General features: G+C 40.4%; 1 protein-coding gene and 1 long non-coding RNA gene across 3 annotated transcripts in view; one reads left to right on the plus strand and one right to left on the minus strand.

Moving 5' to 3' along the window:
* The window catches only part of tmcc2 (transmembrane and coiled-coil domain family 2), a 111,426-nt gene extending 99,482 nt beyond the window's left edge, over positions 1–11,944 (minus strand). For both annotated transcript variants that reach the window (XM_055654877.1, XM_055654876.1), the window contains exon 1: positions 11,117–11,944. In XM_055654877.1, coding sequence (XP_055510852.1) covers positions 11,117–11,284 — 168 coding nt within the window. In that variant the 5' untranslated portion in view covers positions 11,285–11,944. The remainder of the gene's footprint in view (positions 1–11,116) is intronic.
* Positions 11,945–12,104: 160 nt separating this feature from the next.
* Positions 12,105–12,950, plus strand: LOC129708855 (uncharacterized). The gene is made up of 2 exons (XR_008725423.1): positions 12,105–12,202; positions 12,562–12,950. It is a non-coding gene; the product is annotated as an uncharacterized LOC129708855 (long non-coding RNA).
* Positions 12,951–14,370: the final 1,420 nt, after the last annotated feature.

Consider the following 14,370-nt stretch of genomic DNA (forward strand, 5'->3'; position numbering starts at 1 on the left):
TGATGTGCAGGTACCACATATAATAATGTCGACTTGTAAAATGATATATTTTTAACTGCTTGGGGAAATTAAATGCCAAAGTAAGGAGGTTCTGTTTCAGTTCCACAGGGAACTTTCTTTGAACTGCTGATGTATTACTATCCCTCCTTGCTTAAGGAGACCAATACTGCACACAGTGAGAACAGAACACCGTGTGCAGTATTGGTCTCCTTATGCAAAGTGGGATAGTAATACATCAACAGTTCAAAGAAAGTTTACTACATGAATGTCTGGAAGGAACATGTTGTCCCATGGTGCAAGATTCATCTTTTATCTACATAGTTTTAGAAAAATGAGAAGGAACTTGTTTGAAACATATGTTGAGGACATAGATTTAAGGTGAGAAGGAAAAGATATAAAAAGGAGCACGTTTTATTCCCCACACCTAGGGCGGTGAGTATATGGATCGAGCTGACAGAAGAGGTAGTAAAATGTACTGAGTTCAACAGACCATTCCAATCATTATGTTGGATCAATCATCAGTCATTGTCTGATCCACTAAGCAAACATCTCAGTGATTTCCCAATTTCACTTCCTGCATTCAGAAAGAAAACATCTTAAGCCTTTAATTCCTTTCCAGCAGCAGAATTTAACAAAATACATCATGCCACATAATCAACATAGTTAGAATAATGTTTCCATCTAACCAATCCAGATCTTTATTAAATTAAAAATTGATTGAATTCATTTTTGTCAACTTCAGCAGAGATGAAGCTGACATTATTTGATGAACTTGACGTTATTTGATGAACCTGTTTCACAAATTATTGATTAAGAATCATGACTGCTCAACCTGCTGTCATGTTCTCATCTAATTCAAGCACATTGGAAGGACATTTCTAAAATCTGTAAAATGTTATCTTTTTATGGATATTTTATTCTGTTCAAAATGTATAGCTCATCTCTCCCCATTAGCTTGTAATATGATGATTGTTGTTATTGAATGGATTTTCAATTATCTTATCAGTAGATGAACACAGTTACACTATTCACTGCTGCGACAATAACAGAAAGATTCTAGAAACAGATTGTACAGCCCTGTAAATATAAAGGCAATTATGTGCCCAGAAACAAACTGAGACGTGATGGATTATAACCATAACAAATATTGTTTCAGAGATTTGCAGAAGCTGTTGTACATCTTTTTTTCCCCTTTACCTTAACAGTCATTGTTTCTCATTGTTCTATCCGTCCTCTCTCTCTCTGGTTCTTGAAAGAACAATCTCAAACGCAATACAATGCACAGCAGCATTCTATCCAACATTTATCATCACTGACTGGCGATTCAGAAATGCAATTCCTACTCCAGCCAGGATACAAACAAGAAATGGTATAGTGGACAGGGAAGTGGTTTGTCTCAGGTCACAACAGGATATAGATCAATGGGGAAAGTGAGCAAGGAAATGGGAGATGGAATTTAAACCAGACAAATGCAAAGAGAATCACATGGGGAAGTTACACCACTGCACGATATACCCAGTGAATGTAAGAACATAGGTCCCTCAAATAGCGACACAAGTAGACAGGTTGAAAAGAAGGCATACTGTATGCTTACCTTCATCCGCAGAGTCAATGACTAGAGCAGTTGGAATGTCATGTTACAGATACAAAATATTAACTTTTAATATTAACTTGTCAGGCATCATTTGGAGCATTTGCATGCAGTTCTGGTTAACATGCAGGAAAGACATTATTAAGCTAGACAGGGTGCATAAAAGATTCACAACTATGTTGCCTGGATTGGCGGTCTTGAATTATCAAAAGAGATTGGATAGGCTGGGTCTATTTTCCTGGAGCATTGCAGGCCAGGCTTTGCAAAATTAAGAGGGGCACAGATACTGTAGAAAACAGAGACATGGTAAGAGAGTAAAATTAAAGGGCAGAGATATATGGTGAAAGGAAGGTGGGTAAAAAGGGATGAGAAGTAAATTTGTTGCACCAAGTAGTTATGTGGAATAAGCTGTCAGTGGAGGCAGTGGAGATAGGAACAATAACGATGTTTAAGAACCATCTGCAGAGGTACTTGAATTAGCATAAGATGTGAATTAATGCAGGCAAGTGGAATTAGTTGTAACAAACATGATAGACAGCGTAGAAGTGGTGGGCTAGCGGACCAGACTCTACTTCTCAATGATTCTCGGCTGATTTTTTTCTAAGCATAAACAGGTGACTGCAGGCTCTATTTACTGTTCTGACCTGAACAAATTAAATCATCAAAATGGAAATAGATCATGCGACCCTTCATGCTTGATACACGATTAGTCCACAGCTTAGGCACAGCTTTGAGCAAGGGCAAGGGGGAATATCTTAAATTTTCCATCTTCCTTTCCCACTTCATCTGAATCCCATGAATTGCCTACAATATAATCCTAACTTGAAATTTGTAGTTTTATGTCTGTAATGGTTACCAGTACCTTTGACCATTAAATCCAATATTAACATTTGTAACTGCTAGTGGGCGGGAAAAAGAGATGGAAGCTTCAGCTATTTTGCAATCAACTCTCCACCCCCAATCATTTGTTCCAAGTATCTGAGCAACAAGACCAGAAAACAACAAAACCCAGACATCACAAATCCTTTTGAAATGACAGATCAATTATGGGTGCAACAAAAGATTGATTCAGAATGAGTCAGCAGAAGAAGGGGCAAGATGAAGCAGAAGGAACCTCATCACTATGATGCAATACATGCATCAGCAAAGCCCATCACAACAGAAAACCATGACATCTTCTTGCGCATGGCAAGCACAGCCTAAAGTTGTAGGACAACTTGTTCTATTTGATCTTATTTGATTGTGCACGCCAGGTTGATTGCATTCATCGAAACAGGACAGACCATGTGAAGGTTGTAATCCCCCACCCCAACCATGACATGATTAACCAGAAAAACACATCATCATGAACAGCCAAACAGCTTTCATTTGAAGCAACTGCCATTTGTTCAGGTTTAAGAACTAACTTTGCATACATGTTCGGTCATTTCAAAACTGCCATCTCACCAACAATGAAAACTTGCCGAGTTGGGTCCTGCAACATAAATCCTTATGTATCCGTCTTCAACTTGGGAGAAATAACAGGTGCTGATGACTCTGGTGTCAAATGTCATTTAATCACCAATGTTCCTCAAAGATTTGCTGGCATTCCACCAGGAATTCTCAGCTTCATGCCTCATTACAGCCTTGATCTAAACATAAACAAAAGACCCAAATTCCAGACGTCCACCAACATGACAGGCAGAGACATCAAGACAACTCTAAAATAAGTGTACTCAGAGCATCTGTGCAAACTGACAGTAGGTGTATCACTTGAGTTGCTCAGTAAGGAAAAGGGGAGTAAAATGGACTCTGCCCTCAAGAGTTCATAAGAACAAGAAGTGGTTTCACCAGAGGATAAAATTGAAGGTACATTACAATAATGAGGCCATCAGATTATTTCCTTTAGTAAGGGAGACACACTAGGGTGCAGAATCTTAGGCTATGAGGAGAGTCACTTAAGTCGTCTTTCAGGAGGAATTTCCTCTCAGTGTGTTGTGAAACTTTAGAATCTCTACCTCAGAGATCTGTAAATGTAACACAAATAACAACATTCTGGGCAATATGGAGACAGGCAGTTAAGTTTGTTCCTGGGATTTGCATTTCAAGGGGAGATTAAGCAAAAGGCACATTAGAGGAATGAGAGATGGTCTCATTGAAAGAAGCAAAATACGTGTGGGTCTTGACGGGGTCAATGCAGAGCTGAGGTTTCCCTTGGATGGGGTGTCTAGAACCAAAAATTTCAAAGAGTGGATAATCTTTCAGCATTGGGACAAGAAGAAATTTCTTCATTTATGGAATTCTTTATCTGCGAGAAGTGTGGAGCTCAGCTTTTGTGTATATTTGAGACAGAATTTGATATATTTTGAATTACTAAAGAAATCAAGAATAGACAATAGACAATAGGTGCAGGAGTAGGCCATTCGGCCCTTCAAGCCAGCATCTCCATTCAATGTGATCATGGTTGATCATCCCCAATCAGTACCCCGTTCCTGCCTTCTCCCTATATCCCCTGACCGCTATTTTTAAGAGCCCTATCTAGCTCTCTTGAAAGCATCCAGAGAACCTGCCTCTACCGCCCTCCGAGGCAGAGAATTCCACAGACTCACCACTCTCTGTGAGAAAAAGCGTTTCATCGTCTCCGTTCTAAATGGCTTACTCATTCTTAAACTGTGGCGCCTGGTTCTGGACTCCAACATCGGGAACATGTTTCCTGCCTCCAGCATGTCCAAGCCCATAACAATCTTATAGGTTTCAATGAGATACCCTCTCATCCTTCTAAACTCCAGATTGTAGAAGCAGAGCTGCTCCATTCTCTCAGCATATGAAAGTCCCGCCATCCCGGGAATTAACCTTGTAAACCTACGCTGCACTCCCTCAATAGCAAGAATGTCCTTCCTCAAATTAGGGGACCAAAACTGCACACAATACTCCAGGTGTGGTCGCACTAGGGCTCTGTACAACTGCAGGACCTCTTTGCTCCTAATGAGTTGGTACAGGATAGTGGATAGAGATTCAATTTCAGCTATGATCTCACAGACTGGTGGAGCAGCATCAGGAGTCAAATGGTCATCTCCTGCTCTTTGAAATACAAATCCTGGAATAGAACTGCCTTTCTCCACAGATGCCGTCTAATCTTCTGGGTGTTTCCAGTACTCTCTATTTTTAGACTTCGTAATAGGGTTACAGATGAGATATTGAAAAAAGTAACAAAATGAATTAAATGAATCCCATGCTCTTGAAAAGGAGGAAAACAATGCAGACTATGACTATCATTTTTTAATCCTCTTTGGCAATAGACATGGAACCGAGGAAAATTAATAAACTGTTAATTTTTAAAAACAGTTTAAAACCAAATGATAATTGCCAATCAACTAAACATTATGGAGGAGCAAACAACTGGAAAAAATTGTGACAGACTGTAAATTACCGGTTAAATAGAGAAATTAAGTGAATTTTCAACATGGTATTATAAAGATTTGTGCAAGGTACTTCATAAGTCCTAAGCAGTGGATAGATCATGGAAGTTAGTGCCAAGACATCTAAGAGAAATGTACAGGTTCAATGAAAGAACAGGATTAATGGGAGAAAGAAACAGTTGACCATCTGTTAACCGTTTAGATGCTGCCTCACCCGCTGAGTTCCTCCAGCATTTTTGTCTAACTTAGATTTTCCAGCATCCCTCTTAATTTCTCAGTTCCCTCTTAAACAGTTAACCATCAAGAGTAGCTTTCTTCTCTTTGAAAACTAATTGGCAGTGAATGAAAATCAAAGAAAACTTCAGATGTTCAAAATCAAAACTAAAAGTAGAAAATGCAGGAAATATTCACCAAGTCAAGTGGGCTGTGTAAAATGAGAAACTAAGTTAAACCTCACTGCTCCCCCCGGCCAATCCCAGGCAAGGACCACCATCGTTGCCACCAACCCTTCCCACCTCCCTGGCCCTCTGCTGACCGGGAGCACCAAAGTGTTCCACTCGTCACATCCTTGTATGCTTTTTGTTATCACATCTTCCCCAACCAACTATGGGCCATTATGGGCTCCATCCTTCCTGAGGTCATCTATTGCTGGCCCCGATTTGTTCTGGCCTTGTCTCACCTCCAGTTTATTCCCTCAACCCAACCTCTACTTTCAGTCAGAATAAGGGTTGCAACCTGAAATGTCACCTATTCTTTTCTCCAGATATTCTGCCTGACCTGCTGAGTTACTCCAGGATTTTGTGTCTGTCTTCGGTATAAGCCGGCATCTGCCGTTCCTTCCTACACAACTAACTTAACCTTTCAGGTCTGAGGCACCAGGTCAAACGAGGTACAGAACACAGCAATTGCAGAAACCTGAAATAAATGTTTTTTTAATCACTTGGGTACAGAAATCCAAGATAACTGGTAAGAGTATCAGAGAGAAGTCGAGCGAAAATTGAATCATGCAAACAGTAGTCATGGTCAGGAAGTGTTGCCTCATTGGTTAATGCAAAAATCCTCATCAGATTTTAAAAGGACCCATGAGAACATTTGAAGAGCAGTAACACATGGCAACAGACCATGAGCTGGAAAGTTGGGAGTAAATTAAAATCTCCATTTTAGGAGAACTCAATGCATTGAATGGCCTCTCACTGTCTTGTAAATCTTCACGATTGTTATTTCATGGCAAGTCTACCAGAATGCAAGAAAACAAGATAGACAATAAATACTATGTAGTGCAAAACTAGCAATAGTCTCCATTACAGACTCCATTCCCCAACTACCAATTCTATGCCTCTCTCTTGAACTGTATGAAACTAAGTCTGACCTCCTAAACTCGGAGTCATATTTTAAAATAAGGTGTGTCATGCGAGCATCACATTATTTATGAAACAGAGTGCAATGACCTTAAATTTAGAATACGTCCTTTAATTAAATCCTTTCAGCAAAGCAACCCATGTAGCGAGTGTGCCTGATTTGTCGATTGACTTTGGGAGCGAGCGATTCATCAGAAGCTTAGCGATGGCGTAGTAAAGAGAGATACAGACCAAGGATATAATGAAACATAGAAAATATATAGTTTGAATCAGACCTAAAATATATCTTCATTGGGCAAACACATGAAGAATATATAAGAGACCATCACAACGAAATAAACTACAAAACAGACATTTCATTGAGGTGCCACTCTGGGCAAAAGGCATTATATTCTCCAGATCTTTGGGTGCAAAGCCGGAACAGAACAGGTAAAACAACAAATGTTATTCCCTAGTTTAAAAAAAAAAGGAAAAGCCCCACAACTACAGGCCAGCCAGCTTAACCTCAATAGTGGGCACTCTTAGTAAACTAGCAAAATGGATTAATTAACGTTTTATGCAATTTTAAATACTTTTATTACTTCTCCTTTACCTCATTTTCAAGATAGAACAATCTCAGTTTTTTCAGTCTATCCATCCACCTGAAACCATTTTGAAAAATCATTTTGACATTTTACCAAAGTCTTAATAGTCAGCCGAAATACAGCATTCAGAAGTCAACACTCAACTCCAGTTGCGTGAATCAATGAAAATAGGTGCAGGAGTACGCCATTCGGCCCTTCGAGCCAGCACTGCCATTCAATATGATCATGGTTGATCATCCTAAACCACTACCCCGTTCCTGCTTTTCCCCCTCATATCCCTTGATTCTGTTAGCCCCAAGAGCTATATCTAGCACTCTCTTGAAAACATCCAGTGAATTGGCCACCACTGCCTTCTGTGGCTGAGAATTCCAGATTCACAACTCTGGGTGAAAATGTTTTTCCTCATCTTAGTCCTAAATGGCCTACCCCTTATTCATAAACGTAACCTGGTTCTGGACTCTCCCAACATCGGGAACATTTTTCCTGCATCTAGCCTGTCCAATCCCTTTAAAAATCATATAGTGCAGAAGGTTTGTTGCTTATTGTAGATTTGTTGGTTATTGTGGACCAGACTCATGCACTGCTTCAGCGGTTTAGATCAGACATGTTTATTTTAAGTTATATCACCTCTCCTGTTTTATAAAGATTCATTATGGGGGCAGCACGGTTGCACAGTAGTAGAATTGCTGCCTTATAGCACCAGAGGCCCAGGTTCGATCCTGACCATTGGTGCTGTCTGCATGGAGTTTGTATATTCCCTCCACATGAGCTTTCTCCACGTGCTTCAGTTTACCCCCTCATTCCAAAGATGTGCCGGTTTGTGGTTAATTGGCTTCTGTAAAATTGTCCCTAATGTGTAGAACAGAACGAATACATGGACGATTCCTGGTCGATGTGGGACTCAGTGGGCCTAAGGGCCTGTTTCCACACTTTTCTGTATCTGTATCTCTAAACTAACCTATCTTCCTTATTCTTGTACTCTATGCCTCCATTTATAAAGTCAGGATGCTGCCTAATGCTTTAATCACGTTTTTTACAAACTTGCTGTCACTTTGTTCAAAGTATGCCTATGCATCCTCAGCTTTTGTGCTCAGTTTAAAATAGGGCTTTACTGTTTATAATGCCTTTTCTCACCTTTATCAAAGCAATTAATTTCTTCGCATTAAAATTCATGCATCAGTTAATTGCCCATTCAACCTCTACTCCTTTAACTATCACCATTCTCCTCAGTTTACTATGCCTTTTTAGTTTGATATCCTCTGATGATTTGGAAATTGTGCCCTGCACACCCAAAAATAAACACATTTGCATCATCAACATTCCGTTACTTCATCAAAAATAAACTATCAATTTAGTTTGACACAATGTGTCTTTTAAAAAATCAACTTGTCTTTCACTAATCAATCTTAAATTATCCTGATATCAACTAATTCAGTTTCAATTTATTGTGTTTGCAACATTCCCTGATACTAGTTTAACTGGTCTGCAATATTTGATTGACCCCCTTACTACTTTTTTTTTTTTTAAAGATGTAATAATTGCGATTTTTCAATGTTCAGATGTCATCCTTCAATCTACAATAGTTGCGCCTGCCCCAAAAACCACAGTGAAAATAATTTGCACACAACAATATAAATCAGCATGCATTATTCATCTAAATTAAAATCATGGTTAAAATACATCAGCCTCCATTTATATATACAGTGCCCTCCATAATGTTTGGGACAAAGACCCATCATTTATTTAGTTGCCTCTGTACTCCACAATTTATGATTTGTAATGGAAAAAAAATCACATGCGGTTGTCAGATTTTAATAAAGGCCATTTTTATACATTTTGGCTACACCATATAGAAATTACAGCTGTGTTTAAACATAGTCTTCCCCCACCACCCCCCCATTTCAGGGCACCATAATGTTTGGGACACATGGCATTACAGGCATTTGTAATTGCTCAGGTGTGTTTAATTGTCTCCTTAATGCAGGTATAAGAGAGTTGACAAGAGGACCAAAGTGGTGCCAATGAAAGTCAAAGAAGCCATTATGAGACAGAAACAAGAATAAAACTGTTAGATACATCAGCCAAACCTTAGGGTTACCAAAATCAACTGTTTGGAGCATCATTAAGACGAAAGAGGACACTGGTGAGTTTACTAATTGCAAAGAGACTGGCAGGCCTAGGAAGAGCACCACAGCTGATAACAGAAGAATTCTCTCTATAATAAAGACAAATTCCCAAACACCTGACCGACAGATCAGAAACACTCTTCAGGAGTCAGCTGTGGATTTGTCAATGACCATTGTCCGCAGAAGACTTCATGAACAGAAATACAGAGGCTACACTGCAAGATGTAAACCACTGGTGAGCTGCAAAATTAGGATGACCGGGTTACAATTTGCCAAGAAGTACTTGAAAGAGATGAGACGAAGATTAACATATCACAGTGATGGCAAGAGCGAAGTATGAAGGAGAGAAGGAACTGCCCAAGATCCAAAGCATACCACCACATCTGTGAAACACAGGCCATAACACCCCCTTTATTAAAATCTGGCAATGTGCACTTTAACCACATGTGATTTTTTTTCTATTACAAATCTCAAAATGTGGAGTACAGAGGCAAATAAATAAATGACGGGTCTTTGTCCCAAACATTATGGAGGACACTATAAATAAAACAACACAACGTTATTAATGAATAATGTCGGCACCAGGGAACAATAACTACAGTAAATTGAATGACCATTGGTGAATTGCAACAGAGCAATAAAATTTAAAGGTTCAACAATGTCACAAACCACAAACCTGAAACGTGACTTATTTATTTTCACATCTGCAGTAACAGGTTAAGATTTTTTTTATATTTTCGCTAAAAAGAACAGTGAGCTGCATTTTTGAGAAATTATATTTTAAATTTAATTCTTCGATTTACAAACATTTGCTATAGATAATTTATTTTTAGGGATATTGTTATAATTTGATAATTAACCTTACTGTCCTTCTTTTACATGAAAGTTAAAGCAATCTTTCAGACTGCATATAATAGTTTTGACTGACTATATCCTCAGCCAATATCCTTGAAACTACTTCCTAACAGGATTTTCAGTATAAATTACTACACACCAGGACTTGATATTTTACATTCTGCTGGCATAGACATTGTGGCCAATTGCCCCACCCAATGACTGCTCAACTGAAATTAAACAACAGTATGGATTACCACACTCTCCAGTTCAAATAATACTTCACCTAGGACAGTTTTAAAATTAATTTCAATAAATTGCACACAGTCTGCAGTTCTTCTCTCCATGATACTGTTTAAATCCACCTTATCCTACATGATCATACGTTTCAATTCCAAAATGTACATTGTAAAAGCTCAATCACTAACTTATTAATAATTTGAAAGACAAATCATACAAGAAAGTGCATACAGTAATTTAAAACAAAATATTGGACAGATCATAAATGATCCGTGGTGTATCGTGTTCTCTACCCACTGTCCAGTCCAAGGGCTGGCATAAAACATGACAATCCATCCTTTGTTAGTTAATAACATCTTGCTTGAAAAGACATTATATCTGATATTAAAGCAACATTCCTTTCTTCATCTTAAAACCGGTTAATGTGTAGTTACACCCCATCATCTCACACCACCACACCTCCCCCTCCTACCCACCACACCACTACTTGCTTGTAATTCAAACTAACCTCATTGATTATTTTTTTTAGCAGATCCTGGAAATTTGAAATAAAGATACACAGTCCTAGATCAGGCAACACATGTGGCAAAGGAAATATTTAAGATCCTAGACCAGACCAGAAACTGATTGATTATTTTTCTCTCTACAATTGCAGCCTGACTGTTTAGTATTGCCAAGATTTTTGCTTTCATTTAAAAAGGTTAAGAAGTCAAGTAAACAGAAAAGTTTTAAAGCAATCATTTGCACAGTTAACAATCCAAGAACATTGTTAGATAAGATGTGGACCCAACAAAGACAATTAAACAAAAAAAATAACAGTAGATACAGGAAATCTAAAACAAAAACAAATGAATCAGGAAATACTCAAGCATGTCAGGCCACTTCTGTGGGAAGAGAAACAGAGCCAACACTTCAGTTTAGAGACCATTCATTTCAGTGTTACTGGAAATTATAGTTTAAAGAAATCATCAGCAGCATACAATACCTTCAAATCTTGAGTTTTGCTGTTGCGGGATGATGAAGGCAGGGAGAGCAATGGGCAGGCAGCCTCTGAAGGAGCGGCATCACCTTGCTGCCGAAGCCCAGCATCAGTACCAGCCATCACCCCATACTCCTCATCCAGAGGCAGTTCATCAGACTTGCACCGCTTCATCTGCAAAAAGGAAGGAGGAAGAGCAAGGGGTGGAGGTGGTAGGGGGAAGAGTAGGGTGGTAGGGAAGGAAGGGAAGGAGTAGATGGTATGGGGACGAGCAGTAAGGTGGTGGAGATGAAGGGAAGAAGGAGGAGATGGGAGGGGGAGGTGGAGGGAGGTAGGGAAGAAGGGAAAGGAGGATGGGGAAGGGATGAAAGGTCCTGCTGGCTTGCTGGAATCTTCCTGTGCAAAATTCCTCTCACCACACCAAGCCAGAGATGACCGAGGGCAGGATGGCTTCACCAGTGGCTTAAAAACCTGCCCTTCCACTGGTCCCTCCCCTCAAAACCGTTGACGTTTGCAGCAAAACATCTCAAACAGATAATTATATCACGACTTGTGAGGTAAAATGTTGATTTCCTCATGGCGACAGCGCCCTTTAATGTCAAACAACCTCCTTTTAAAATCGCCCCATGCGGGTAAAAAAAATGCACTGAATGGATTTGCAGGGTTCAGATCACCGGCGACAAAGAGCTGCAGGGGTTTTGTTGAGGGGGGGGTTTAAGCGCCATCGCCGACGGTCCGGTGGAGCGGCTGCCGCGGACTGAGCATCATTAGCCGTGTATGTGTGTGTGTGTGTGTGTGTGAGGGGGAGGGCGAGCGGACAACCCCCGCCCCGCGTCTTTTTGCGCCGCCAACCAAACCTCCCCGCACCGACCGGACGTGACGCCGGCCCGTGATCGACAGCGCCGCCCACCAATGGGCGCTGTCGAACGACCGCATGAGGCGATGGAGGGGGAGGGGCCTTGTAGGGGGGGGGGGGCGGGACCTTGTGGGGACCACAATCAAGTTCGGTTGTCGCTGGAGATCAAGGCTCCGCTATAAGATCTTTGCTGGAGATGGAGATGGAGATTGAGGTTGATCTTCTGCATGGTCCAGGTAGTTCACTGCTATAATAATAATAATAATAATAATAATAAACTTTATTACGGACTCAAGGTCCAGACAAGGGGCAACATTACATTAAAAATGCATTGCATATCAAATATCATAAAATACATATAAAATCATAGTATATCACTTATAAAAACATCATAATCTATATATATTTTTAAACACAATACATAAGTTAAAAATCCAGATTAAAAGATGATCAATGTCCTACAATGTCCTATTGATGGTGCATCTTTAAAAATCAGCAAAAATCTCCACAAGGACATAGGGGCATCAATTTTTCTTGTGTTTATAATTTTTTTGTTTAATTCCAATATGCTTCAATGATTTTCATTCATTTTCAGCAAAGGTCAAGCATTTTTTTCCAATTTATGAATGGAGAGTCATACTGCATGGAAACAGGACCCAATTTGCCCAAGACACCGAAGGGTCTCAACCCGAAAGGTCACCCATTCTTTCTCTCTGGAGATGCTGCCTGTCCCGCTGAGTTACTCCAGCATTTTGTGTTTACCCCATCTACACTAATCCCGCCTGCCCACACTTGACCCTGATGAGAGAGACGTTGGTTCGCGGGAACTGCTGCAGTACATCGAGTACGCGGGCCGACTGGACTTTGAATATAGACACAAAATATAATGGTGCCAATCATGACGGCATCTGCATGTGTAATATATGCAAAAATAAATTAACTTTGCAGTTGCATATGAGACAAATAAAGCACTATTGAACCATTCCCATACCTGTCCAAATGTCGTTGAGATGCTGTTTATAGTACCTCCCTCAGCTAACCCCTCTGGCAGCTCGTTCCATACACCCACAACCCTCAGAGTGAAAAAGTTTCCCCCAGGTTCCAATCAAATTTTGCCCCACTTGCCTTGAACTTATACCCTCTGGTTCTTGATTCCCCGACCCTGGGTAAAAGATGCTGTGCATTCACCCTATATATTCACCTCATGATTTTATACATGTCAAGAAATACATGTATATGGAAGGGTATGGTTCATAGGCAGGCAGATGAGATTAGTTTAGCTTGGCAGCACATTTAGTAACAATATTGTGGGCTGAGGGACCTGTTCCTGTGCTGCACTTTTTGATGTTCATCATGTGAACGTTCGATCCTTATCAATGCCAACTAAATTGATGTTGGTTATAATATACATAGCATATACACATGCAGAGACATATATGCATTAAAAAACACCAAAACACTGCCCCATGCATCACGCAAACAAAAAAGATTGCTCCATTGCCTCCATGTGCATGGAAAAGTGCACGTATTCTGCAAGAGAAATGAATGAAAATGCTAATTTTGCATGCTTGACCTTCATTGTCAGTACGAAGATTTGTCAGTGAAAACAAAGATTGTTTTTAAGTAGATTTTCAATGGTATTTCAACGGTTTAATGTTAAAATGGAAATAACTCAAGACGTCCAAAGCTTTGACACTGTGCACAAAGAAAGATGGGAAAGCAAATAGAACAAACATATGCATTTATAGACTATATAGTTAATCATAATCAGTCATATTTTATTAGCCAAGTATGTTTTGCAACATACGAGGAATTTCTTTTGCCATACAGTCATACCAATAAAAAGCAACAGGACACACAAAATACATTTTAACATAAACATCCACCACAGTGACTCCTCCGTATTCCTCACTGTGATGGGAGACGAAAAAAAGTTCAATCACTCTCTTCTTTGTCCTCCAGCGGTCGGGGGACTCTAACTTTCCGTTGACGGGATGATCTTATTCCCGTAGCCAGCGGCGTGCCTTCCTCGTCGGGGCGATCAAGCTCCTGCATTGGGAGGGAATCCCAGCTCCCTCGCGCCGGGCGATCTACCCTGGGTTGGGGCTAGTCGGAACGTCGTGTGGCTTTTGGAGCTTCCAGACGACAGTCTCAACCCGAGACTGCGAGCTCCTTAATGTTAAAGTCCGCAGGCCGTGGCTGGAGCATTGATCCCAGGCAAGGAATCGGCTCCGATGGTATGTTCACGCCACGCGGTGGGGCTCAAAATCAGTCCCGAGCAAGGTCTCCAGCTCCACGATGTTAGGCCACAGAGCAACCGGAGATGCGGTCTGGAAAACAATCGCATCTCCGGCAAGGTAAGAGATTGAGAAAAAGTTTCCCCCGACCCCCGCCCACCCCCCAC

The sequence above is a fragment of the Leucoraja erinacea genome, chromosome 24, assembly GCF_028641065.1.
Source record: "Leucoraja erinacea ecotype New England chromosome 24, Leri_hhj_1, whole genome shotgun sequence".
Taxonomy (NCBI): Eukaryota; Metazoa; Chordata; class Chondrichthyes; order Rajiformes; family Rajidae; genus Leucoraja; species Leucoraja erinaceus.